Below are 26,940 nucleotides of genomic sequence, written 5' to 3' on the forward strand. Positions count from 1 at the left end.
ACTTCCTTCTTGAAAGGGTAGGCCCTCTTAAAAACCTGGGAGGTTTCTGGATGTTAAAAGGTGGTCCTGGCCAGGTGTGGTGGCTCACGCTTGTAATCCTAGCACTTTGGGAGGCCGAGGCAGGTGGATCATGAGGTCGGGATTCAAGACCAGCCTGGCCGAGATGGTGAAACCCTGTCTCTACTAAAAATACAAAAATTAGCCGGGCATGGTGGTGCACGCCTGTAGTACCAGCTCAGGAGGCTGAGGCAGGAGAATTGCTTGAACCCGGCAGGTGGAGGTTGCAGTGAGCCGAGAGCACTCCAGCTTGGGCAACAGAGAGAGACTTCATCTCAAAAAAAAAAAAAAAAAAAAAAAAAAGGGAGTCCTGGGGAGGAATTTAGGGAAAGGACACTGGAAAGATTAGAATTGCTCAGCACAGCAGAGGAGAATCTGGCTTCCCAGAGTCCATCAAGGAAGGAAGGATGAGGTGCAGGGATGGGAAGGGAGGAACAGGAAGAAGTTAGATTAGATGGCAATGGGCTAGGGAGCGTAGTGGGATCTTGTGGCCATTGAGAAATCCCTGGGTGATGAGACAGCCAAAATAACTTTTCAGAACATTTCAGAAATGTGATCTTAAATTGTTTGCTGTGTGATGTAATCTCTCCCCTGTGACCCACAAACCTTTATTAAAAGTTTTACTACATGTTACAGCCTTATTTTGTATTTGTTTAGCATGGGGTGGGGGTTGAAAGGAGAAGCAGCAGAACTGACCCCAGGAGCTACAGAAACAGTCACAAGATCAGAATAGTGAATAAAATGCCAGACAAGGCAAAAACAAAAAAACAAAACAAAACAAAAGTAGAACCAGAGGTGACCATGAAAATCTAAGTCCTCCCAGTAATTCACAGAAATCCCGGGGAGGGCACTGGACTTTCCACAGGACATGGTAATTAGAGCCAATGTCATTTGAATCTCAAAGGACAAGCTACCTCAGCTGACATTAGGTTACAGGCAGGCTTTGCCTCTCCAGCTGAACTAAGCCTTGCAAAACATAAAATGTGTCACATGCCCTTTTGCCAGCAGGGCCTTAGCACAGGCACTGCACATAGTAGGCCCAGTAAAAGGGTGTGAACGGTCCGTGAATGTCCCGGATGCCCACTGAGAGCAGGAAGAGTCTAATGCTTTGGTGGAGCAAGGAATGGAAAGCCATTCTGGCTGGGGACTTCTCCATCAGCTCTCCTGGATTCCACCCTCATAGCCATCAGCCCTATTCCAATGAGGGTTTTGTAAACAGGTAAGGCCCAGTCGGAGATGATGGTAGAGGAAGTCACAAAGGGTTGTGCAGAAACGAGACGACTCGGAGTCAGTTCTGCCCCCTACGAAGTCAAAGAGGCAGGCGCTGCCCCTTGGGAAGGAGCTTTAATACAAAGGACCTGGGGCTGGGGCAGTGAGTGAGAGTTGTCTCAAGCCCCGGACTTTTCCTAGGCATGGTTGTAGAATGTGTCGTGTGGGGCTCTGGTCTTTGCTCCCAAATACCCTTTTTATGCGCCACTGAGGCCTCGCCAGGAACCCCGCAGCCCAAAGACCCTCCGTTCCGCAGCGTCGTTGCATGAACCACGAGCTCCTCCCAGGGCTGATGGTGCCACCTGGTGGCACAAAGAGTCCTGCTCACTCTGGGAACTTCGCTCTCGCGCTGGAGAGAAGGAGCGGCTTCTGTGGCCCAGCCCAGCGTGGTGACGTCACGACAGAGTGCCGTTTCTCCCCGCCTCTTCCCCCTCCCGGTAGCTGCCAGTACTTGACGTGGCGTCACCGCCCTCTACCCTCGCTTTGCGTGCGTGTTTGCGTACAGCGGAGGTGGCGGCGCGGGCAGGTCGGAGCTCGGAGCTGCTGCTTCTGGTTCTCTTGTGGCCGCCGTCGCTGTCCGGCTGCCTTGAGCTGCTGAACAGACGAGGCGTGGGCCACAGCACCTCAGAAACCGTCGCAGCTCGACGCAGGGCCGGGCGGGAGGGTGGGCGATCGCGTGTCGGAGGGCGCCGCGCGGGCAGGCGGGCGGGCGCCTGAGGGGGAAAGAGGCGGGGGCGGCGGGTCAGCCGCGGGCCGGGCCGGCCGGGGGATGTCGATGCCTGACGCGATGCCGCTGCCCGGGGTCGGGGAGGAGCTGAAGCAGGCCAAGGAGATCGAGGACGCCGAGAAGTACTCCTTCATGGCCACTGTCACCAAGGCGCCCAAGAAGGTGCGGGGGCTCTGGGTGGCGGCGGGGGCTCGGGCTCCGGCCTCGCGGAAGGGACGCGAGCAAGCCCGGGCTCTGGCTAGTTTGGGACTTCTGGGGCTGGGGTTGGGGTGACTGGGGACGGCGGAGGTGATGTAGGGGGTGGCGGCTATGCGGCCCCAGGCCTCTCCCGGGTTGAAAAGGCCACCTCTGACCTCACTTTCCTTTGTCCCTCGGCCCAAGTCCTCAGGGATCGTTTTGAAACCTGACAGGGCCAGGCCTTAAATTTGCGACTGACTTTTCCTAGATGAAGGTCCTCGAAGACGAGAGTGGGAGGGGGTGAACCAACTCAGCTGACGCTGTGACCAGTCCGGGGGCATGGGGTGTACAGAAAATCTCCCTTCATTTGAGTGGGTAAATCTGGCAGAACTTCCGTCAGATCTTTGGGAACAGTGGTCGATTTATCCAACAACTGCGTGATAGCTGGGAGGCAAGAGAAAAGAATGCGTGAAGCCAGCTCTGATATACAGGTGAAAGCAATGAGAGTAACATGAAATTGAAAATCTGTGATTTTCACTTTCTACAGCCTTCCAGTTACTCCGAAATATGTAAGAAATTGACATTTGGAGGGTGGTGACAGCAGACACTGTCATGGATACAGGTGGATCCTAGAGTCATGTGAATAGATTACTTAGGCATCCCTGGAGAAAGGAGCTTGGGTGGGTTGGAGTGGTGGGTGGTAAGGAAAGATTGCTCACTCTTGACTGTACTTTTGAGGCAGAACAAGTTTGATCTATTGTGCTGTGGGTTGAGCTCAAAGGACACCCTTAGAATTATCTCATAAATGGCAACCTTTGAAGATGTTAGTCTCACTAGCTCTCTGCGTGGTGGAATTGGGATCCTTATTGCTTTCTGATCATTTACTGCCACCCACATCTTGATTGTCCATACACCTGGCACCCAGTTAGCAGTAGATCAGAGAACCTTTACAAAGACGTGACCTTCCTGAAGCCAGTGAGAACCCAGATAAATGTCTCCCTTCTCTATAAAGACGGAGTCTTACAAAGCTGTCTCTGCCTGTATGCAGTGTTTAATGGGATGCAGGGCTGAACAAAGCAAGGGCTGCAGGAATAGTTAAGTCCTTGAGGCTTCAACTAGTTAAGCTGTCTTAAGTGGAGAGATGGCTTTTTTTTTTTTTAAAGTGAAGTAACCTGCCGCTCCAGAAATCAAATGCAAAATTAAAAAAGACAAGTCGCCATTGTGTGCTTTCGCTCTGTTTTTTCACAAAATTAAGAATTTAATTCCTTTAAAAGGTTGTGGAAGATCCCTTGACTTTTGCGGCATCTGATTAACTTTAGTGCTGTCAGTTCAGCTGACTGCTTTGTTGGGACAGTGACCCTTTGCAATCTGCACTATTCTTTGGAGAAACAGTCACAGTCCTTATAAGCAGAATGATTGAGAGTGGGACCTTAGGTGAGTTAGAGGAAAGAATAGAAAAGCCCTAATACCTGAATTTCCTAGACTCTGGCATCTTTGCTCTTACTTGCCTTTATGTTAGTAAATCTCTATTCTTGAAAGTACCTCTGTTGATAAGACAAAGTCTATATTGTAGATTGTGAAAACTCATTAAGGCAGGAATTCTTGTTCACCTTTGTATCCAGTGTGCCTAGCTTTGTACCCAGCGTATAGTAGGTACTCAAATACTAATTGCCCACCTGGCTGACTAATAACTGAGATGTCCATATGGCTACCTACCAGGAATAACTATTCCTTTTCCTCTCTTCTTCCCAGGAGGAATGTTACTAATGTGTATTCTTGTCAGGCCAAGTGCTGATGATTTTAAACTTATATTGCATTAGCTAAAAGAAGCAGGCTCTGCCAGGAATGTGGGAAGACCCTGTTTTAAGTTTCCATTTGCCAGTAAATGTGCCCCACCGTGTTTCTTACTAATCTTTCTCTTCTGAGTTTTATTGTTCAGCATTTGCGTAGTACTTTGTAATAAAGTGTTTTATGATGACTAATCACCCTTTCCCTAGTGATGATAAAAGACATTTATTTAGTTAATGGATCAGTTGAGGACTAGTCAAGGTCACATAGCAAGTCCTAGTCTGTTTTTCAGAAGTGCTGAATTGAACATTATGACTTAAGTCACTTTTGTACCTCTGCCATGTGTTGATAATGTGAGAAAGCATGGGAAAAGTAAGAGAGTAAAAAGTAACTTGGCATGGTACTTAATGGTGTAGAAAAAGACCTCTTCAAATGGTGCAGTCCTTCACCTATGAGAATTCTACCCTGGCTCTAGACCAGTAATCCTTGGATTATTCTGAAGCCCTGAGGCCCCTCAGGAATTGAGGATGTTCTTGATACCAGAGGATATAGGTTACTTCAGGGTGACCTTGATGATCCTCAATTAGATCAGATCCCAGTGTCACTTTCTGGTCAGCTTTTATTCATTTTGTTTGCTTTGTTTGAGATAGAGTCAGTTTTTATTCATTTTGTTTGCTTTGTTTGAGATAGAGTGGATATCCATCAATTAAAAGTATAAATATCTAGATTCTTCAACTATAATCATGACTTACTCAGTTTTGTATGCCAAGGCCTATCACACTGCTGTGAACAAAATAGGACTTGTTGGTTTGATTAAAGATTTCAGATATCTGGGTGTCGAGAAGTCAAAGGGGTATGACCTTGAGCAAATTAATTAGCTTTTGTACCTCCATCTCATCTGCCAAATATGTGCCTATTTTTTTGGAACAGGTGGAGATAGGGGCATGTTGGGGAGTTAAGATAGCAAGTGTAATTTTTTAAAAGTCTATTTGTATATTTATATTCTTCAATGGGCATTTGAAATGGCTTATAACAGAACCTATATGTGATATAAGAGGAAGTAAAAACTATAGAAAGAATGAAAAAAATATTGTTAACCTCGAGGGCTAAGATAGTTGATGAGGTTGATCACATGCAACTTTAAACTTTTAGCAGCCAGAGGATAAAAAGAATGATAGTTTCAGTCTCCTTAGCAGGCATGGGAAATAATACATGTCGGTTCCTCAAGAGGACAACTTTTCCTGACACAGAGTTCTAAAAGAATTTTTCACTGGATTATCTTAATAGCTGTAGTATAATTCACATTGTAAGGCTTGTTCACAACTGTCAATGGTGATTTCAGATGGTATGGCTAGGAAAATTTGAGGTAAGAAAAGGAATCCTTGAGTTGTGTTGTAAGAGTTAAGTGTACCACAACTGAAGAAGATCCTTGTTTAATGTTGGCAGTTATCAGTCAAACCAAGTAAGTAATGTAGTTCCCCATGACCCCTGGTTATTTATCCCTCTTTTTCTGCTACTTTGTGTAACAGGAGTGATAACTGTCCTTGGACCTTTAGAAATTGACACTGTGTCAAGTTGATTCTTTTTTCATAATGTAAACCCAAATCTCCAACTTGTTGGAGAGCTCTTACAATAAGCATGTTTCTCTGGAAGGCCTGTCAGAACATTTGCTGTTCTCTGAACTTCTGAACATTAAGGGCACTCTCCAGAGTGATCCATTAAACATTTTGACCTAGGATCTGTGCAGTCAGACCCACCAGCAAAATGTGGGGAAGGAGAAGAGCGCAAAAGAAACTACTTTTGTTTATAGGATATTCTTTATTTGAATGAAGCTATGTGGTACTAATTCATCAAAAGGGTCAGCTGAGACTTACGAAGCACATCAGGTAGAGCCCCAATGAGTACAGCTTGGGTGTTAACCTGATAGATAAAATCCGGGTTTCTCCTTTTCTCATAAGAGTTATCTTATGGTTAATTTTTGGTGCAATTGTATAGAATTTACACCAGGACTTGTCAGAATCACTGAAAGGAGATTTCATAGGTTGGCATTTCCTATCTTCACATCATTAGTATCTCTTGATTCTCTTTAGAGTGGCTACTGTTTTAGTAGCAGTCTTTGAAACAGGAGTTGGGGTGTAAGAAGATCCTCTTTTTAAGATTTCTCCACAGATATTGATTACCTCTCTTTTTCTTGTTTGGTTTAGTTAGTTACACTCTAGTTTCCAAATTACTTTGTTCTAAGTTCCTTTAGACATTTAGCTTGTAACAGAAAGAAATCTGTTAGAAGATTTCTAGATCAGTAGTTGTCTAGATCTTTTGCTGCCAAGGTTACAAAGATACACCTTTTCTTTTATCAGGAGTGTGTCATTTGGATCGAGTGTTTCACCCAATATAATATTCTTTTTTAAAATGTATTTTTATTTTTTATAGAGATGGGGAAATCCCTGTGTTGCCCAGGCTTGTCTCGAACTCCTGGGCTCAAGCAATTTCCCACCTTGGCCTCCCGAAGTGCTGGGATTACAGGCATGAGCCACCATGCCCACCCTCAATATAGTATTCTTGGAAAGTTGTCGATAAAAGCTATTTGATACATGGAATCATGCAGGTCTTTAGTTGCCTGTGACTCCTAGCAAGTGTACTCTGCCACTCCAAGTAGTTAATGATCTGTAAATAAGCACTTTAATGCCCTCTTGGGGTTGTTTTAAAGGAACTGTCGAGTAAAGGAGAATCATTTATACCTACCTGTTTCTCAAGTTTGGGAATGTGAGTATTGCATTTTTAGAAAGAATGTCAACCCTGATTATACTGGACACATTTTATTATAATTCAGAACTGAGCAGTAATTCAGAATACATGCTAATAAGGTGCGTCAGATGCATTCCTATCCTGTGTGAAGGACAACCTGTGTGCATAGGACCAGAGTTTTTTCTAGCCTGAAATCTGAGAATCCCAAGTTGAAGACAAATTCTTACCACAAATTTTCCTTTTGATTATTGTCAATACTATCAGTGCCTATTGTGTAGTAAGCAGTTAATAAAAATTCACACAGAATTGCAGTTGCCTTTCCTCTCTGATTCCATATTTTCCTTTGACTCACTCAAGTAGTTCTTTTGTCCCACTGTTGCTTGGCTGTTACATGAGACCCCTTTAACTTCCCGTTTCTGTTCCTAAAACTGTGAGTAGTAGTACAACGTAAGTTAGGCACTTGATTTTTGGAGTCAGTTTTACCTTTAGTCTCTACCATCTAATAGTTGTGGGACATTCAACAAGTGAGCGTCCTTTTCTCATCTGTAAAATGGGGAACAATGATAGTGCTACCTATATAGATGGTTGAGAGGATTAGCATTTAGTAAATATTAATTAGTGGCTTATTTTGTACCTAGAGTGACCATATATCCTGGTTTGCCTGGTGCAATTCTGGTTTATACCTGTTATCCTAGCATGCAGTCCAGTAAGTGCCTCCGCAACTCTGAAAGTTACCCTGGTTTATGTGGCCACCCTGTTTATAACTCTCTGGATGATGCAACACGATAGTGCAAATGAGAGCCTAATTTTGAAATGTTAAAAAACCAAAACAAAGAAGTTTCTATTGGAGTGTCTTTTCAATAGGAAAATTTTTTTTCTGACAAAAATGTTATTTCATATAGAGCTTATAGCTACTGAACCCCAAAACATTTTGTTGATTACGGGGGCAGGGTACGTAGACAGAAATCTTAGAGCTTTTGGTGGAGTTGAGATGTCCTCTACCTTACCATTCCCCCATTCATCCCCCATAATACATAATGCACTCATAGAATGTGGGTATTTTTCAGACAGTAGGCCAGTCTCAGTCCAGGAGTTTATTTCCTTAAACTGCAGGTGTTTGGGGGTTTTCCCAAACTAGAATCCTTGAATTACATGAAATAATTCCAAAGACTTCTGAACTGTGACTTTATCATTTTAGATATGTACTCCAGGACCCCGCCCCACATCCCTGTAGGTACTATTTTTTTTTTTTTGCTCTTAACAGCTTGCTCCTAATTATGTATAACTGATTTTCTCCTGTAGAAATGTGTGGCCTTTGCTGCATGCCACTCATAGAACTAGAGTGGAGCATCCATGCCTTTATTGAGAGACTCAGGCTGGTTTCATTTTTGTTTCTATCTCTGTTTAATTTTTCTAAAGGATTTAGCCTGGTGCCTTACTCTCAGAATGTAGATAATGATTGATACTGCTTAGCAGTATACACTGAGCGACTTAATCATTTACTACCCAAATGGGACACAAAGTAAAAAGTTTAATAAACTACTGGTGAAAGGTAGTATTTGGAATCCTGGGGTAGAGATTGGGAAAGTACTTTTGAGAACCACAGGTACAAGACTCTCCAAGCATGCTCCTCCTTTCTTACCATAAAAGCCCCAATGCCTCCGCTAATGTGCCTGTGTACTTAACCTGTGGGGCTTAATGGGCTTAACATGTTCTCCCCTACCAGCCCAAGCCAGTTCACTTGTTTTAAAGTGGACAGCCTGTACTCAATTGTGTGATGGAAATGAGGCGTATTAAACAGGAGGGGTCTGAGACTGCTCTCTGTTCCATGCTGTTCATCTTGGACCTGCCTCAGGCTTACTTCTTCACAGTTTGAGGAACTGCCCAGCAAGAGCACACCCTGTTGTTGACATGTTTTTCTCTTTTCTCCGGAACCTGCGAGTGTACGATGGCATTAGTGGAATCCCTCTGAGCCTGTGTGCCAAGGAAAATACTACTGTGCTGATCCACAATAATGCGTGGCTCAGTGTGAGCTAGATGGTAAATCTGTGAGTGACAGAGTAAAGGGGCAGGAGGCTGGAGGAGATAAGTGTAACCATCTTTCATTCACTTAGACCTCCTGAATGAAGCTGTTCATACTGAATTTTGAGCAATGAGAGGATTGTGGAAGTTCTGTTTTTAATAAATGGCTCCAACTCTTCTAGTACTTACTAATTGTATTAAGGTGAACCTTTGGGACATAGGTTTCCATGTGCATAATGGGAAGTACTTCGTCCCTTTTCCGCCAGGACTGGCTTGACCTCACATCAGAGTTTTTGGGCCATGACCTGTTTCCTTTGTGGTTCCAGAAATCAGTGGGAAAAAGAGAGAGAGAGAGAGACCTATCATAAAAGTTAATAGGACAGGCCGGGCACGATGGCTCATGCCTGTAATCCCAGCACTTTGGGAGGCCGAGACGGGTGGATCACGAGGTCAGGAAATCAAGACCATCCTGGCCAGCCTGGTGAAACCCTCTCTGTACTAAAAATACAAAACAAATTACCTGGGTGTGGTGGCACACACCTGTAGTCCCAGCTACCCGGGAGGCTGAGGCAGGAGAATTGCTTGAACCTGGGAGGCGGAGGTTGCAGTGAGCCAAGATCTCACCACTGCATTCCAGCCTGGCGATAGAGCGAGACTCCGTCTCAAAAAAAAGTTAATAGGACAGAGATTCTGATCTGCCCTCTTTGACCAGACCCACCCCTTCTCCTTCCTCAAAGACTTTAAGGAAAAGACTTCAGGTTCTCATGACTGTTAGCTTTATTTTGGAGATGTAGAAAAGAGAGATTCACCTTGAATTTTCAAAATGCACATCCCCGTCTTTGTTTCTAATTTTAGAAGAGAGGTCAATAAGTAGACAGATTTGTGTAGAAGATAGAGAATTGGAATATGCTTCCTTTTTGCCTATTTGAGGGAATGCTCTTGAGAATCACTGGATTAGAGACCGTAGAACAATGGTTCTTACCATTTGAGTCAGAGGTCCTTTTAAGAATTTAATGAAAATCCTGGTTCTTTCCTCAGGAAAATTCAGGAGCACAGGAATTTGCATACTCTGTTAGAGGATTTATGGGACTTATGAAACTCATGGATCCTGGGTTTTAAAGCCCTGATGTAGAAGGCCAGGCCTCCAAGCCACACCATCTCTTTTCGTTACAAGTCCACAAACTACTAAGAGATTAAGTTTCCAGCCTGCAGTTTGTCCTTATGGCTTGGAACAAAGCTGAGGTTGTTGGCGTTGTCAGCTGCCTCTTTGGGATGCTCCTCAGCTTCCCAGAAGACTCATTAAAAGTGCCTTCAGAGTTCAGCTCAGGAACTTACACACATTCGAAGCAGCATTTCGGCCACTTTGGGGATTTTTTTGGTATTACCTTAACTCTACCGCTCTTCATATGAAATGCGGATGCCCCTGAAGCTTCAGAGCTGATTCCATAGGAGTGTTTGAAATAGGAGCTCACATAGTAGATTATCAAAACTAAGCAAAATAATTTTCTTCTCTATGTCTCTCAAAAATAGGTTTGATTTCAATGTAGTGCTTCTCAAACTTATATCTTAAGGACTGACCTAATGGTATTTGAATCTTACTTGTTATTTGACTTTTCTAGGTGGAACGTGTTGAGGGCAAAGATCATATCTCACGCATATATATATAGTACCTGACAGATAATACTGTCAATAAATGTTTATTGAATAAAATAATATGAGATAATCATTCCTAGGAGAAAGTAAGTTGGACTCGTGTGGTGGCTTTGACTCACTTTCCCTTTCAGTTGGCTGGGGTGATTTTTGTAACTCTTAGAGCTCTCTCACATAGGTGTAAGGAAGTACCGAGAACTGCAGGTGAGAAATTGATGAGAATTTCCTACTTAATATATCCCTTTATAATGCCAGAAATAGGAGGTCAGGGAGAAGACATCTGAATATATGCCTCCAGCTTCTTAGCCCAGTGGCAGTGGGCATAGGGATATCCTTAGACAATAATGGGGAAGGTAACTTGAATTTCTCACCATTGAAACAATTTTTAAACCCTTAGCATTAGGGACACTCTACCCAAAGTTGAAACTGGTATCCTGGTTTATACATGCTCTTGATTTAAAGAACAGGAAGGCTTTCACATAGGGTGTTTGAGGTTTGGGGATTCGTGATGAGTTGAATAGTTTGATTTTGAAAAGTACATTGGAACTCTGAAAGTAATAAACAATAGCTCTGCCCGGCAGTGATGAGCAAACTTCTGGTTCTTACTCTGCAACCCTGGCTTCCCCTTCTGAGCCAAAGGCTGCGTTTGATGCTCAAAAGCTATACGTGCCCTTCTCTCTTTGAAACACACCTCCTTTAGAATTACAGTCTTCTGGGAACCAGGCCAATGCTTGTCCTAGCCAGAAGCTCAGGCTCTAATTGGCACTAAATTTTGTCTGTTCTGTTTCACTTCAAGTGTGTAACTTAGGCAAGATTCAGGGGAAAGGGAGACCTTCAGAATTTTGCTATTTTGTGTTGTCTGTTTGTTTGAGATGGATTTTCGCTCTTGTCGCCCAGGCTGGAGTGTGATGGCACGATCTCGGCTCACTGCAATCTCTGCCTCCCGTGTTCAAGAGATTCTCCTGCCTCAGCCTCCCAGGTAGCTGGGATTACAGGCATGTGCCACCACACCTAATTGTGTGTGTGTGTGTTTTGTAGAGATGGGATTTCACCATGTTGGTCAGGGTGGTCTTGAACTCCTGACCTCAGGTGATCCACCACCCTCAGCCTCCCAAAGTGTTGGGATTATAGGCATAAGCCACTGCGCCCGGCGAATTTTGCTATTTTGGAAGTTGAAATAGGTGCTTCGGTAACTAATTCAGTTTCCTGTGGGTGGCCAGGTGGTATCCCACTTCTAATTCAATACTTGAGGGTTCGGTGCCCAGCTTCTGAGCACCAGATTTCTTAGCAAGCAAGACATGAAGATTCCCAGTGTTCATTTATGAGAAGTAGCCCAGCTGGCTTGTCATGCTGGACTAGATGAATTGTGAATGTTAATTATATTGATAATACAGTGGCCTTGGTAACAGACTTGTAGCTGCTGTAGAATCTGTTTACTTCAGGTTTGTAACAGAAAAGAGACCAAGCTGGTTGGGAACATGGTGTTCTCAGTGTAATAAGATGTATTGTAAGTCCAAGGAAAATGCATCTTGGAGGGGCTGACCTTATTGCACCCCTTCCCCAAGATTTTACAGAGAGAAACACTATTCTGGGGATAGTTTCTGTTCTTGTTCGCCAATCAAGAATGAATTGAGGTTGGCAAAGGCTGGGTTTTCAGTGGAAGCGGGGTAAAGTGAGTTTACAAATCATAAAGTTTAGAAGGAGAACACCTTTGTTAAGCACCTTATTTCTCTACGTAGTTTATAATTAGGAGGGGATGGTTGATGAGATTAGTTTTGGCCCTTGTGTTCAGAAGGTAGAGCCCCTCCTATTTGGGGAGTAGGGGGTTCATAATTCTGTACATTCTTATTCCACAGTAAGGGGATTAGCTGAGCGCTGGGCATGTTTGGAATGAGAGCACTTTGCCAATTTTTACTGAATTTGGACCAAACCGTAATAAAAATACAGTCTCTGTCTTCCTCAGACAGTCTCTTTGTCGTGTTCTCCTAACCCCTGTGGATGCCTCTGATGGATTGTCTGTTCCTAACAGATGGAGTTGGTATTAAAGGTAGATTCTCTACTTCCTTTGCCTTATTTGTTTTGTTTCTGAACAAGGCATATCTAATGCATTTGTTCCCTGTGTTGGAAGTTGCTTTGTCAAGAGCCTGGTAAACTCAGTGTGCTTGTGTTTCCTTTTCAGATCCTGCTTAGATTATTTCTTAGATCAGCACTTCTCATTCTGTAGAAGGAGAAGAAGGTATCAGTCACATGGGCAGCTTTTCGCAATAACTCATTACCTGGTTCTAAACTAGAGCTGTGTAATCAGAATGGGGGAGGAGCTGAGAGTAAGAGAGCAGATGGAGAATCGATTGACATTTTGAACCAGCTTCACCAGATAAACTTGAAAGCTCCCAGATTTAGAACTATTCTTTTAGATTATCTAGCAAGACCGACCAACATTGTTAGGAAATCTAATAATCAGATGCTAATGGGCCAGGCACGGTGGCTCATGCCTGTAATCCCAATACTTTGGGAGGCCAAGGCAGGCAGATCACCTCAGGTCAGGGTTCGAGACCAGCCTGGCCAACATGGCAAAACCCCATCTCTACTAAAAATACAAAAATTAGCCGGGTGTGGTGGCGGGTGCCTGTAGGCCCAGCTACTCAGGAGGCTGAGGCAGGAGAATCACTTGAATCCATGGGGCGGAGCAGGTTGCCGTGAGCCGAGATGGCATGACTACGCTCCAGCCTGGGCAACAGAGCAAGACTACGTCTCAAAAAAGAAAAAAAAGATGGTAACGCAGCTACCACCTCTCCTGGATGATTCTGTTCACAAGGAGAAATATTGGTCCTCCCTCATGTGAAAGGTCCTGAAAATAGTCTACTGTTGCTCTTTTTCTGCAAGTATTCGGAGTAAACCATGACCAGAAATCATGTAGCCCTGTCTGCTCAGGATGCAGTGTCCCAGGACCTGTGCTAGGCACTTAGGGTACATCAGTGAACAAAACAGAGATTCATACTCTGTAGAGCTGACATTCTTGTGAGGTTATTATTTGGATCATTTAAGTCCAGTGTAGTGGTTCTTAACCATTTGGGGTTTGGAACCCTCAGAGATGTGTACATATTCCAGCAAAATGCACATAGTCATGTGTCACTTAACAAGGGGGATACATTCTGTAAACCATGTCCTTAGGTGATTTTGTTGTTGTACAAACATCATAGAGACTTTAAATGACTGGCAGCACAGTAGGTTTGTTACACCAGCATCACCACAAACATGTGAGTAATGCGCTGCACTACAGTGTCACCAGGCAATAGGAATTTTTCAGCTCTATCATATTCTATGGAACCACCACTGTGTATGTGGTCCATCATTAACCAACCTTTATTGCACAGCACAGGACCATATAAGAGGAAATTGGCAGCCTGAAGCCCATCCATGGACCCAGGGCTAAGAACCTAGAAGACTTGTCTAGAATTGAGGATGTGGTGATTGGGATAAAGCCAGGCCCTGAATTGGGGGTTTGGAACCATTATCTCCTAGCCAGACTGGGTTGTAGTTTCTTGATCTGTACAGCCAGAGCAGTGTGTAAACAACTCAAGGATATCACTAGAAAAACAGGGAATGGCTAAGCCTTCTCTAAGCTAAAGAGTCTGTGTTTTATGTGAAATGCTAAGAATGATTCTGACTGTTCTCACTCTTACCCCTAGTTGCTGGTTGGCTGGGCTTCTGGCGTTCAATAGATTGAAAGTCAGGTCAGAATAAGAATTTCCCTAATGTGCTAATTTATATTATGAATTCCTAGACTGACAGTGATAGTAAAGTTATAGAGATCATGAGAAGAGGACATTTTAGTGAAATTCTGGCTTCAAAACACAGAAAGTGACGGGAGTTGGTTGAGGGGCTGATGAAATAGTCAAAGAGTAAAGATTAGAGAAAGATGACAGGAAGAAAAGGAGGGCAGAACTCGGGCAGTCGACTAAGCTGGTGAGCCAGTAGCCAGGAGAGTAGCTTTCTCCTTAAGCCAAAGTGAGCCGATCTGAGACTTACATATAGAAAAATAGTCCTTTTTGGTCTTGGAGGGGTCTGTCACTCTTGCTTTGTTACCAAATAGGACCCGGGATAAAAAGGGGGAGGGCAGATAAGGGTTTTCCTGATTTATACCAATGTTAATATATCTTTGTTGCTGGAAAAGTTGGTGTTAAACTTGAAAGAATGGCCAATCCATGCCTGAGGGTTAGTGCAGTGTGTAACACGTACTGCGGAAACATGAATGAAATGGGACACTGGGAGAGAGAATTATGTAGGAAGATAGCCAGATTTAGAGGTTGGAGCACACGGAGTCCTGTGCCAGTTCCACCTTTACCTCCCTGAAATCTGATCTTTAGTATAACCATAGGCCAAGACCTCTTTACTTTAGGTTGATCTTTACAGGGATACCTAAGGGAGACTTTCCATATGCACACTGAAAGGTAGCTGAATAAGGGCTGTGTTCAGGCTAAACTTGTATAAACTCATCTCATTAGAGAACAGAGCCCACAGTCCTCCCCAGAGGAGTGAGGAGGCTCTAGATGGTTCCAGTTATAACTGCTCTCCAGCATATGGAAAAACAGTTCTGCTATGAAACCTTCCAACCAGCTACTCACATAAAGACATCTCATTGTTTGCTCAGTGGTGCATTAAAGCTGAGGCTGCCTAAACTAGATAATATAATCACATACCAATTATCTTTTTTTTTTTTTTTTTAAAGAAGCCCTTTAAAATAACCAAAAGAATTTCACACCTCACTTCCTGGAACTGGGTCTGTTTTGCAGTTGTATTCAGCTTGTGAAGTTATATAGTTAAAACTTGCTACTCGGTTTTCAGAAAAATTATTCTTAAAAATTATAATTAAAAATTCTTATTCTTGGGCCAGGTGTAGTGGCTCATGCCTGTAACGCTAGCACTTTGGGAGGCCAAAGCAGGAGGAGCCTCTGAGCCCAGGAGTTTGAGGCCAGCCTGGGTAACACAGGGAGACCCTGTCTCTAAAAAATAAAAATAAATAAAAATTATTGTTTTTTTGAGACCGAGTTTCACTCTTTTGCCCAGGCTAGAATGCAGTGGCGTGATCTCAGCTCACTGCCACCTCCGTTCCCTGGGTTCAAGCGATCCTCTTGCCTCAGCCTCCTGAGTAGCTGGGATTATAGGTGCCCACCACCACTCCTGGCTGATTTTTGTATTTTTACTACAGACGAGGTTTCACCATGTTGGCCAGGCTGGTCTCAAACTTCTGACCTCAGGTGATCCACCCACCTTGGCCTCCCAAAGTGCTAGGATTACAGGTGTGGGCCACGGAGCCTGGCCATAAAAATTCTTAAGTGGAAAATTTTCTCTGTTCATTGAGTATTGGATATTTTTTTCAACTTTATTAAGGTATAATTGACAAGTGAAAACTGTATGTATTTGGGCCAGGAGCAGTGGCTCACGTCTTTGGGAGGCTGAGGTGGGAAGATTGCTCGAAGCCAAGAGTTCAAGACCAGCCAGAGCAACATAATGAAATCCTCATCTTTTACAAAAAAGGAAAAAAAAAATCAACTGGGCATGGTGGCACATGACTGTTATCCTAGCCACTCAGGAGGCTGAGGCCAGAGGATTGCTTGAGCCCAGCAATTGGTTGCAGTGAACTATGATCCTGCCACTTTACTCTAGTCGGGGTGACAGCAAGACTCTGTCTCTTAAAAAAAAAAAAAGTACTCAAGGTGTACAGTGTGATATTTTGATGTATACATTGTGAAATTATTACCACAGTCAAGCTAGCTAATATATCCATCACCTCATAGTTACTTTGTGTGTTGTATGTGATGAGAATACTTAGGATCTACTCTTAGCAAATTTCTTTTTTTTTTTTTTTTTTTTTTTTTGAGACGGAGTCTCGCTCTGTCTCCCTGGCTGGAGTGCAGTGGCGCGATCTCGGCTCACTACAAGTTCCACCTCCCGGGTTCCCGCCATTCTCCTGCCTCAGCCTCCCGAGTAGCTGGGACTACAGGCGCCCGCAACCGCACCCAGCTAATTTTTTGTATTTTTAGTAGAGACAGGGTTTCACTGTGGTCTCGATTTCCTGACCTTGTGATCCGCCCGCCTTGGACTTCCAAAGTGCTCAGGCGTGAGCCACCGCGCCCGGCCAGCAAATTTCTAGTATACAATATGTTATTGTTAACTACAGTCACTGTGCTGTTCATTAACTCTCCAGAACTTATTTATAACTCCAAACTGTACCCTTTAACCAACATTTCCTCATTTCTTCCACCTTCCTGACTCCTGGTAAGAACCTTCTGCTTTTTCTTCTATGAGTTTGGCTTTTTTAGATCGCACATAAAAGTGAGATTATTTAATTGATTACTTTAAATAAATACCAACCATAACTTTGAAACCAAGATTCAGTAATCATGTATCATGTTACTTAAATCCAGAATACTTCAATAAAAATAATAGCCTTACAAGAACTTTTGTTAGTCATAGTAGTCACAAAGGTGGTACCAGAAAGTAGAAATACATCAATGGTAATTTTTTTTTTTTAACCCGAGGTTAAAAATTTTTTATTTTTTATTTTATTTTTAATATTAATAATTAATAATTTTTAATATATTATTTTATTTTTAATTTTATTTTAACTTCAAATTTAATATAACTTTTTTTTTGAGACAGGGTCTTGCTCTGTACACTGGCACAGTCACAGCTCACTGCAGCCTCGACCTCCCAGGCTCAAGTGATTCTTCCACCTCAGCCTCCCGAGTAGCTGGGACTACAAGTGCGCACCACCATTCCCCACTAATTTTTTTTATTTGTTGTAGAGCCAAGGGCTCACAATGTTGCCAGGGCTGGTCTCAAATTCCTGGGCTCAAGGGGTCCTCCCTCGTCAGCCTCCCAAAGTGCTTGGTTTATAAGTGTGAGCCACTGCACCTGGCCTGCACTCTTTTTCTGTTGGTAGAATTCAACTTTGCTAGATCTTTTAGACATAAGATGTAAGGTGACTTGGAAAGGGTGCTTTTTGAGTGGCACACCACAGATGAGAAAGGAACCTAATGGAATGTTTTTAGTTTAAAAGAAATTCTCTGATTGGCCGGGCGCGGTGGCTCAAGCCTGTAATCCCAGCACTTTGGGAGGCCGAGACGGGCGGATCACGAGGTCAGGAGATCGAGACCATCCTGGCTAACAGGGTGAAACCCCGTCTCTACTAAAAAATACAAAAAGCTAGCCGGGCGTGGTGGCGGGCGCCTGTAGTCCCAGCTACTGCGGAGGCTGAGGCAGGAGAATGGCGTGAACCCGGGAGGCGGAGCTTGCAGTGAGCTGAGATCCGGCCACTGCACTCCAGCCTGGGTGACAGAGCGAGACTCCGTCTCAAAAAAAAAAAAAAGGAAATTCTCTGATTGTGCTAAGTGTACATGTGTAAAAGAAATAGCCCTGCAGCACCATTCAGCACAGGATAAACCCCTTCAAAAAGCACATTTAAAGTATATTCTCTGTTGCATGTTTTAGAATATGGTAACTTCTCATGAAATAGCCAGCGAATTTCCCCAGTGACCAAAAGAGGAAAAATAAAAAAATCAGTGGTCAATTTAACTATACTAAACTAAAATCTTTGTTTAAACACAGGTGGAAATGATACAAATAGGGAATTCTGAATTAATTTCTTTTGTCCTAGAAAAGTAGTCAAGATTAGATTGCCCATACGTTCTCCTCCTTACTCCATTCCCAAAAGACAATGGAAGTATATTCTAGAATGAAACATTTTGTTACCACAGTGTTTGAGCTCTGCTTTTACTGGACTCTCCCCACCCTTTCTAGGTCTATGGAGCAGTACTTCTCAATGGCAATTCGTTGGCAACTTAAAAACATTACATTTCTTTGCATCATTTTACTTTTCTGAAAATTAGTAAAGATTTTTGGAACTGAAAGAATTATTTTCCTTTACCAATGCTTACAAATGTTTATCTGGTATTAAAAGCTCAGAAAGCTTATAGTGCAAAAGTAGACCATTCCAAGGTAACCTGACCCCTTGGAAATAAAGGAGAAAGCTGCCGTTTCCCCAGCCTGTTCCAAAAGAAGGAAAATAGAACTGGGCTTGTGGGTGGGTTTTTTGTTTTTGTTTTTGTTTTTTTTTTTTTGCTTTTTGCTTTTTAAATCTCAGTGTTGGTAGCAAATTGCCGTAAGCAAATCACTTAACCCCAACCCCTTTTCTGTTTTCTCATTTGTGAAGCATATATGCAACATTCAAAGGATTCTGGAAAGTTTTAAAAATGTAAGTCCTCTATAAATTGTAAGCCACAGGTGTTAAGGCAAAGCACTTAAAGTCATATAAATCTAGGCATTCAGGATCTTGGTGTCCACCCTACTAGTAAGTGTGGATTTCAAACTTCCTGTCCAATCAACTTTAAAAATCTTCATCTAGTGCTCTCAGGTGGTGGTACCAGTGATGCTTGTTATTTGTATGCCCAAAGTTCAACAAAAATGGTTTGTAAACTATTTAGATCAGTGATATTCTAGCAGTGATATATATTGACAAAATTTGTCGATATTTTCCTATACAAAATTTAATTTTTTTTTTTTCTTTTTTTGAGACAGTCTCGCTGTGTTGCCTAGGCTGGAGTGCAGTGGTGTGATCTTGGCTCACCGCAACCTCCGCCTCCCAGGTTCAAGCGATTCTCCTGCCTCAGCCTCCCGAGTAACTGAGACTACAGGCACATGCCACCATGCCCGGCTGATTTTTGTAATTTTAGTAGAGACGGGGTTTCACCATATTGATCAGGCTGGTCTCAAACTCCTGACCTTAGGTGATCCACCCCTGTCGACCTCCCGAAGTACTGGGATTACAGGCATGAGCCACCGCACCCGGCCTTGACAGCATTTTCTTTCCCTGAGCCTATTCTAGTTGGTTCTTATACCCTATGAACCAATACAAAATGATTCCCAAGTGAAAAAAACAAGGTGCAGACTATATTATCATGCTACCTTTTGAGTAAGGGAGGGAAAATAATATGTATTTGCTTCCCACATTCCTAAAAGGAAACATAAAAAGGATAAACCAGAAACCAGTGAAAATGGGGAGGGACACGCAGAGTATCAGGGCTAGGAATAGCAGTGAAACTTCTCTGAGTATACCTTTTAAAGTTTTGAGACATGTAAATGTTTTATATGTCAAAATCAAAGAGAAAAAGGGAAACCTTTAAGTTGCTTACAAACACAAGGGAATGAACCCAAGTAAAATATAAAATCCTAACCTAATATATCAAATTGATTACTCAGTCACTCAGAAAGTAGTACTCTGACTATACATCTTTATGAAATATATTCTGAGGACGAGAAGAACTTCAGTGAAACCTTGACACTTCACTCAGTACATTTTGGTGCATAATAACATTAGTCTTGTCATTTTGAAACTATTTTATATACATTATAGAATAAATCAAACATTTATCAGAGATGACATACAAATGGTAAAACCTTTTTTAAAAAAGGTAATATTAAATCTGAAGTAGAAATATCAATATGAACTCATAAGTAAAAGGATTGATTTCTCTCTCTACCAAAAGAACCTAGGAGTAGAGGCATCTCTAATAGCAATTATCACACCTCTTACTCCAGATACCAGCTTCTAAATACTACCCCCTCCTAAAAGAAAGGCTCCTGAGAGAAATGGTTGAATCTGGATTTGGAGAAGAGGAAGAATAAGGTGAGCCTGGTATATCTTCTTTTGTCAAAACGAGTGGAAGGACTGTAATGGAATCATGTCAAAAGGACAGAAGAGCCAGCTTGAAGGAGGCTCCTACTGGCCCAGTTTGAGCCAATATGAGTATTCAGTGCAATTAATGTGTAATTAAGTGTAATCTGTTAAATACATAAAAATCTGAATGACAAAAGGAGAAGAGTTTTCTTTGCAAAAGAATGCCAGCTAATGTGAAAGGATTGATAGAAAAATACAAGTTGTGATTCTGTAACCTTCCCAATATAATTGGTTCAGGCAAGGATTATTAACATGGTAAAGTCATTAGGGAATAGGATATTAACATGATGAAAAAAAGTATCGCCCTACAAATTAACTTTTACTTGCAAAAGAGAAAATGTACCTTTCAAAGGAGAGATCTGATGGTCTCACTTTAACCAGGACTCAATCTTAGCATTGCTAATAGTGGAACAACCTGACATGTGCCTCCTGATAATGATGCAAGGTGAAATATACTACATAATCCAGGAAATTTTAACCTTTTTCTAATAAAACCTCAGAACTGAACTTCCAGTTTATTGGAAGGAAACCCTGTGAAAAATTCAAAACGTGAGTGATTTTATGAGACAATTAATCTGGGTTCCTCAAAGAAAAGCCAGTATCACAAGGGGGTGGGGGACATTGGAGAGAGTGTTCTAGATTAGCAGAGGCTTAAGGAACCTAACAACCAACTGCATTTAATGAACCTTGAATCCATGCTGGGTTGGCAGGGTTGAGGAGACTGTTGGGATATAAAAAATATTCTTGAGAAAATTAGGGAAATTTGAATATAATCTGGACAGTCTGGATATACGAAGATATAGAATAATTGTTAATATTAAGTGTGATATGTCATCATGGTTCTATAGGAGAATATTCTTATTCTTAGAAGATACATTCTGAACAATTTATTGGTAATGTTCATGTTTGCAAACTTTATTTTTACAGGACCATGTGAAAGTATGCATGTGTCTGTGTGTATATATACAGAGAAAAAACCTATTATGGAAAATGGAAAGATTCATTCTAGGTGGAGAGTACAGGTGTTTATTATACTATGCTTTTACATTTTTTGTATGCTGAAAATGATTATAATAAAGTTGGAAAAGTAAACAAAGTACAACAGTGGTGCTAGCAAGTGGGGATGGAGGGTAGCAGGTGGGGGAGGAGACTTTAGTGTTATCACTAAAGTAGTGGGTATGTTCCAGGAACCAGGATTTCTTCAGTCACCTGTATTGAGTTTAAAACCTAGAATTGATTATAATTCAATGGTGGGAGAAACAGAGATGACTGGCATGTGTTTATATGCTATTGGTGGTGGGACTGAGGAAAAGAGAAATATGGACAGGTCAGGCAACTGGGTAGGTAGTAGATAGCTAAATAGGTATTCAAACAGTCTGGATGTGTGTTACATTCTTTTGAAAATTGTGGTCAAAAGATTGGGAAGCCCTTTTCAGTCCTACTTACTGCCTTTTTTTTTTAATCTCTTATTTTTATTTCTAGTTGACAGTTGCAGGCCTCGATCCTGCATATTGACTGGAGCACTTTGGGAGATAATAGTGAAGTGTTTTGTCTTGTAGGAAGAGAGGGGAGTAGCTCACAAGGGTCAAACTACTCTTTGGCAGAGTTTTTCAAGCTGTATGTTCCTTACCTTTTAAGTGACTCAGCAGTTTGGAGCCTGGTATTGCCTCACCTCTTCTTGCCGCCAGCATTGACAGAAGATCTAGTTGAGTCCTACTTTGAAAGGAGTATTGCTTCTGACTGTGGAATTGGATTCTAGCTGTGTGTGTGTTATATCCTGTTACTGTTGAGACACAGAGGCGGGAGTTGGGGGGGGAAGATATGTGCTGAGATTAGTCAGCTTGCCCTCCCTCTCCCCCCAGAAACTCAGGCCCCATCTGGGGAGACTGAGAACTTAAGAAACTTGAGACAGGGAAGGAGAGCAGGGAGCAGCCAAAACCTGGTGAGTCTCAGAAGACTGGTTTCTGCACGTGGGAATGGAAGAAGTGACTGGAGGTGGCTGTGGATTCAACTCTGGCCTGAGATTGATGCCCTTGAGATAAGTTGTTTTTCGGTGGGTGTGTCTGGGGGCATTGTGTTGGGAAGGGAATTCCTTTCTTGAGGAAACTTTTTTTTACTTGAGGTGAAAGGTATTCAGACATGCGTATTTCTTGTACCAAGGAGTGGGTTTTTATTTATAACTGTTTATTTGGGTTCATCTGAAATGGGAATCAGACTGGTAAATATCAAGAAAAACTGGGCAGGGTGGTATGGGCCTATAGTCCCAGCTACTCAGGAGGTGAGAAGATTGTTTGAGCCCAGCAGTTTGCAGCCAGCCTGGCAAACATAGTGAGACCCTGTCTCTTTAAAAAGAGAGAGAGAGAGTAAGGAAGTAAAGGTGTTACACCTGTTTTGGCTGTCTGCCATATCCTCTTCCTCTCCTCTGAAAAAGGAGTGGGTGAGGGTAGAATCTGTAGAAGAAAGAATAATTTAACCAGAAAATATGTGTGAAAGAGGGATTAGAAAAGATGTAGGAATCGAAAAGTGTCTTAACACACTATGCTTAGTAATGATGAGCTTGTTAAAATTTCTAGTTTTTTATTGTTACTTTTTTTTTATCAGTTGCTAAGAAATATGCTGACCATAATTTCTAAACAGAAAAATCTCTACACACAATATGCTCGGAGAGTCAATGGGACAGAATATATGAATTTAGGAATGTCCCAGAGAATCAGTAGTGTACCAAAGAGGGGTACTAGCCCTTCAAATAATTCTCTGCAGTAAGAAAGACTGCTTTGCTTACTTCTACGTTACACTTTCTTAATGATTTGTTTTCTTAGTAATTGCTGTTTATCTTTGAATCTAGTTCTTTACCCTTAGGAAGAAACCTTTCTGAGGAAATTAAAAGCTATTAGATTGGCATTTGAAATAACAAATTTGACAAGATGTCTAAGTCAAACCTAGGTTAAACAATATCCAGATAAGGCTATGAAGACTATAATATCTGGCATGTTCCTCATGGAGCAGTGAAATTCCATGGCAAAGCCACTTATGTTACTATATTGTGGGTCAAAACATGTCTACAGATTTTAAGGGACCATGTTTCCTTGCATAGAACTTTCCTGGAGTAGCACTGGATACTTAGTTGGTACCTAGCAAATGTGATGATTAAAGAATATAATGCACCAGAGATATTATCCTGATCACCATTTCTTGGCTAAAATGTTGTAGTGGAATTCTGGTAGCTGTTAATTCTTTCTCATTCAGGAGATAGCAGGCAAAACTGGGTGGGCCCTGGGAAGGAGTGTAGCTGGGCTATTTAACTTCTAAGAATATAGGATGTGTGTTTGTGAAAGTAAACTCAGCTTCTAATGGTAAAAAATATATATATCAATTAGGATCAACTAAATGAATAGCATACGATTTTTCTTCTCTTGAGGTGTGTAACTTTTTTGGATTGTGTCTGCTACCCTTTTCTTGGTAAGGTCTGCACAATTCTTTCAGCTCACTTTGTCAGCAGACTTCCAACTAGGTAGTGGATATACCCCAAATTATTCGTTTGGTAGAGCTTTTCTTTACCATTCTCAGTATCAAATGGAAGAAAGTCAACCATTGTACCTGCTAAGCTATTTGAAGAGGTGCTTTAAATAGCATGTTAAACTGGCCTGATATTTAATTGGGTTTTTAAGACGCAGCAAGTAGACTTCTGTATTTGGGTGTGCTATTTGAAGAATGGGTCAATCTGACCTTCTAGCCTTTCATAAATATGCTCTTAGTGTAAGAATGGAACACTGGTGTGCTTGTTCAGTTGTCGGTAAGGCTGTTTATGGGGTGGTGAGTGCTCAAGCATAACATCATTATTTAACATAAGACTTTTTACTTAAAGATACTTTCTGCATTTCAACCACTTTATTTCCTTTCCATTCCTTCTCTTCCCAATCCTACTTTTTATTTAGGTGTGGTATTCCTTGTAGATGGTAGATTTGAAGAAAGATGAAAGCACAGCAATTAAGATTTAATGTTTGGAAGAAATTATAATGATAGGAATTAATAGAAACAGAACAACTTTGTAGTCTTTTCGTCTTGCCCAGATTATCATATTTGCCTTAAATGCAGTGAGTCCAACCCAATCAGAGGGCTATTGTTGAGATCTGGAGAGAAAACTTGTGATATCCAAAAGTTGCTTTTGGCAGCAATGTTTATATTTACAGTGTGAGGGTGAACAACGCTCCAGGAGGTAGTTCACCAAGAGAAAACAGAGCTACTAGCTGTGAAGATAACCGGTGGAGCTAACAGGTCTGGAGGAAACTGGCAGAGCAGATGTATTCCACAGCATCAATTGTAACACAGATTCTCTTCAGCATGTAATTTGGGGTGGAAGAGAAGACCAGGTATTCATGCATCTTTGTATTGCTGGGACACCTTATAAGTGGTGAGAATGTCAAACAGCTGCAAGAATACACAACCCATTCATCCTTGCCATGGCTTGAGTTAACATTCTACCCACTTCAAATACGGACCATATTCATTTTTTGAGAGATGGGGAGGTAGGGGCACTGCACTGGTTAGTAAGCTGCTAAGCTGCTTGCAACACAGTCCAGTATTTTTAGATGGGAAGGATTTTGCTTAGCTTTAGGCTACTGATGAGCTTTATTAATATAAGGGGAAATTACGACTATTCAGTTTTTAAGTTGCTGAAGAAAAACATTTCTCTCTTGCCACAGCCACCTCTCTATCTAAAAAACTGCGAGCGTTATTGCAGTTCCCTCCCCCACCCTCACCCTCCATGTACCTGGTATCTGGGAACATGCCCAGAACCCTTTGAAAAAAGGCGAACAGAGGAAGGAATCATAGCAGAGGGGAGAGCAGCTTCCGAATAGAATAGTCTGCATTATGCCGGCAGCAGGGAGGCTGGTGGAGGAAGGGCTGCCTCTGGAGAGTGTTAAGAGGGTTTGATGGTCTCGTGACTGTATTTTTTGCCATCACCAAAATAACAGCATATTGAATTGGAAGTCATTACCTTGGTCCTGGATTAATTTCTTCAGTGAAACTAGCTTTGCTGACAGCAGAAATCATGTGAACATGCAGTGAGGAATCCTATCTAGAAGGGCAAATGCTGACCTGTGGCCACCTCAATGAGTATATATATATTTTTTTTTTGAAAGATAGTTGTGCTTTTGATGTTTAAGCTATTTATCGTTAAAATTTTAGCACTTAAACTAAAAAAGCTGCTTTGGATATATAAAGATATTTGTTAAGCTCCGGTGCAGTATATGTGGTTTGACTTGAGTCTTTATTTACTTTTTTATTTATCTTTGAAGCTTGATTGATTTATTTTACACAAGAAAGTATTTTTTTCTTCCTTTCCTTTTTTGAATCCTAATTGTGTGGAAACATAAGAAAGGATTTTGAAAGGATCACTCCTTCTACAGATATTCATTGAATGCCTTCCCACATGTTTAAGACCCTGGGCTAAATGCCAGCATAGGTAGCTCATTCCCTTCCATGCCTTTAGGATCTGTCCTTAGATTTAATTAAACAGGATCTGTCCTCTGTCACCTCCTTATTTCACAGAGTAGGCTAAAGAAAAAAACTTGCCCAGCTGGATACTGAACTAGGGTAAGTTTTAAATAGAAGTACCCCCAGGGTTTTATCTTAGGCCTACTACTCATAGTATCCATGGCTGTTACTACATGGCTGGTCTCTGCTTTCATTCTTGCTGTAAACCATGCTAGCTAGAAAGTTGCAAACACAAACCTGTGTTCCCTTAATTACTGCCTTATTACCTGTGGAGTCCTGCTAATTCCGTTTTCAATTTGTTTATATTAGCTGCTTATGCCTAGGCTGCCCACTTAAACCTGATTCCTACACTGCAATCTGGTGCTCCCCTAGCTGAAGGGTACATGTGAAAGAGGAGGTGAAGCTTTTGTAGCTGTAACTAACGGGTAGTTTACTGTTCCTGGCTTTAAGGCTATAACCCTGTTGCCAGTATTATACAGAGAAGATTTTAATCTGTAGTCATTTACACTTCCAGAATATTTGCTAAAGACTTAGCTTAATGGATTCTCTATGGGAACCTTTTCAAATTTAGTCAGATTGTGGACAGAATCTCAGTTCACATTCTCAAACCATCCTGCTTATTTCAGGATGGTGAAGTTTATTTTATTTTGAAGAAAGGGTTTATCAGAGTTTAAACAGGAGTTCAGGAGGAAGGTTTAAACCGTATAATAAAAGTGTTACACACTTTATAAATCTATAAATAATATCAGTTGCAAGCTATTTGCTATTGATGAGAGCCAGTTTTCCAAGTATTCTTCAAAGAATTATCTAGTTCTGACTTATTTCATTTAAGGAAGTTTGTTTGTTTGTTTTTGTTGTTGTTGTCGTCGTTATTGTTTGAGATGGAGTCTTGCTCTGTCACCCAGGCTGGAGTGCAGTGGCACTATCTCAGCTTACTGCAACCACCGCCTCCCAGGTTCAAGCAATTCCCTGCCTCAGCCTCCCAAGTAGCTGGGATTACAGGTGCCTGCCACCAAGCCCAGCTAATTTTTGTATTTTTAGTAGAGACGGGGTTTCACCATCTCGGCCAAGCTGGTCTCCATCTCCTGACCTCGTGATCTACCCGCCTTGACCTCCCAAAGTGCTGGGATTACAGGCGTGAGCCACCGTGCCTGGCCCATTTAAGGAAGTTTTTAATGCAAAGTTTACCAAGTCCTTATTTTCTCTTTCCTTCAAATTAGTCCTAATGAGTTAGATTTTACTATAGTGTGTGTGGGTTTTTCAATTT

At 41.9% G+C, this 26,940-nt stretch overlaps 1 protein-coding gene across 3 annotated transcripts in view; it reads left to right on the forward strand.

Moving 5' to 3' along the window:
• Positions 1 to 1,727: 1,727 nt before the first annotated feature.
• Positions 1,728 to 26,940, forward strand: part of AHCYL1 (adenosylhomocysteinase like 1) — a 40,755-nt gene continuing 15,542 nt past the window's right edge. The window contains exon 1 of one of the 3 annotated variants that reach the window (XM_010386249.2): positions 1,728 to 2,215. In XM_010386249.2, the coding sequence (XP_010384551.1) occupies positions 2,096 to 2,215 (120 nt within the window). In that variant the 5' untranslated portion in view covers positions 1,728 to 2,095. Of the gene's footprint in view, positions 2,216 to 21,724; positions 22,228 to 26,940 lie in introns of those variants that run through there. The other 2 variants (XM_010386250.2, XM_030935596.1) reach the window with 2 other exon arrangements.

This window comes from Rhinopithecus roxellana, chromosome 8, assembly GCF_007565055.1.
Source record: "Rhinopithecus roxellana isolate Shanxi Qingling chromosome 8, ASM756505v1, whole genome shotgun sequence".
NCBI classification, from domain to species: domain Eukaryota; kingdom Metazoa; phylum Chordata; class Mammalia; order Primates; family Cercopithecidae; genus Rhinopithecus; species Rhinopithecus roxellana.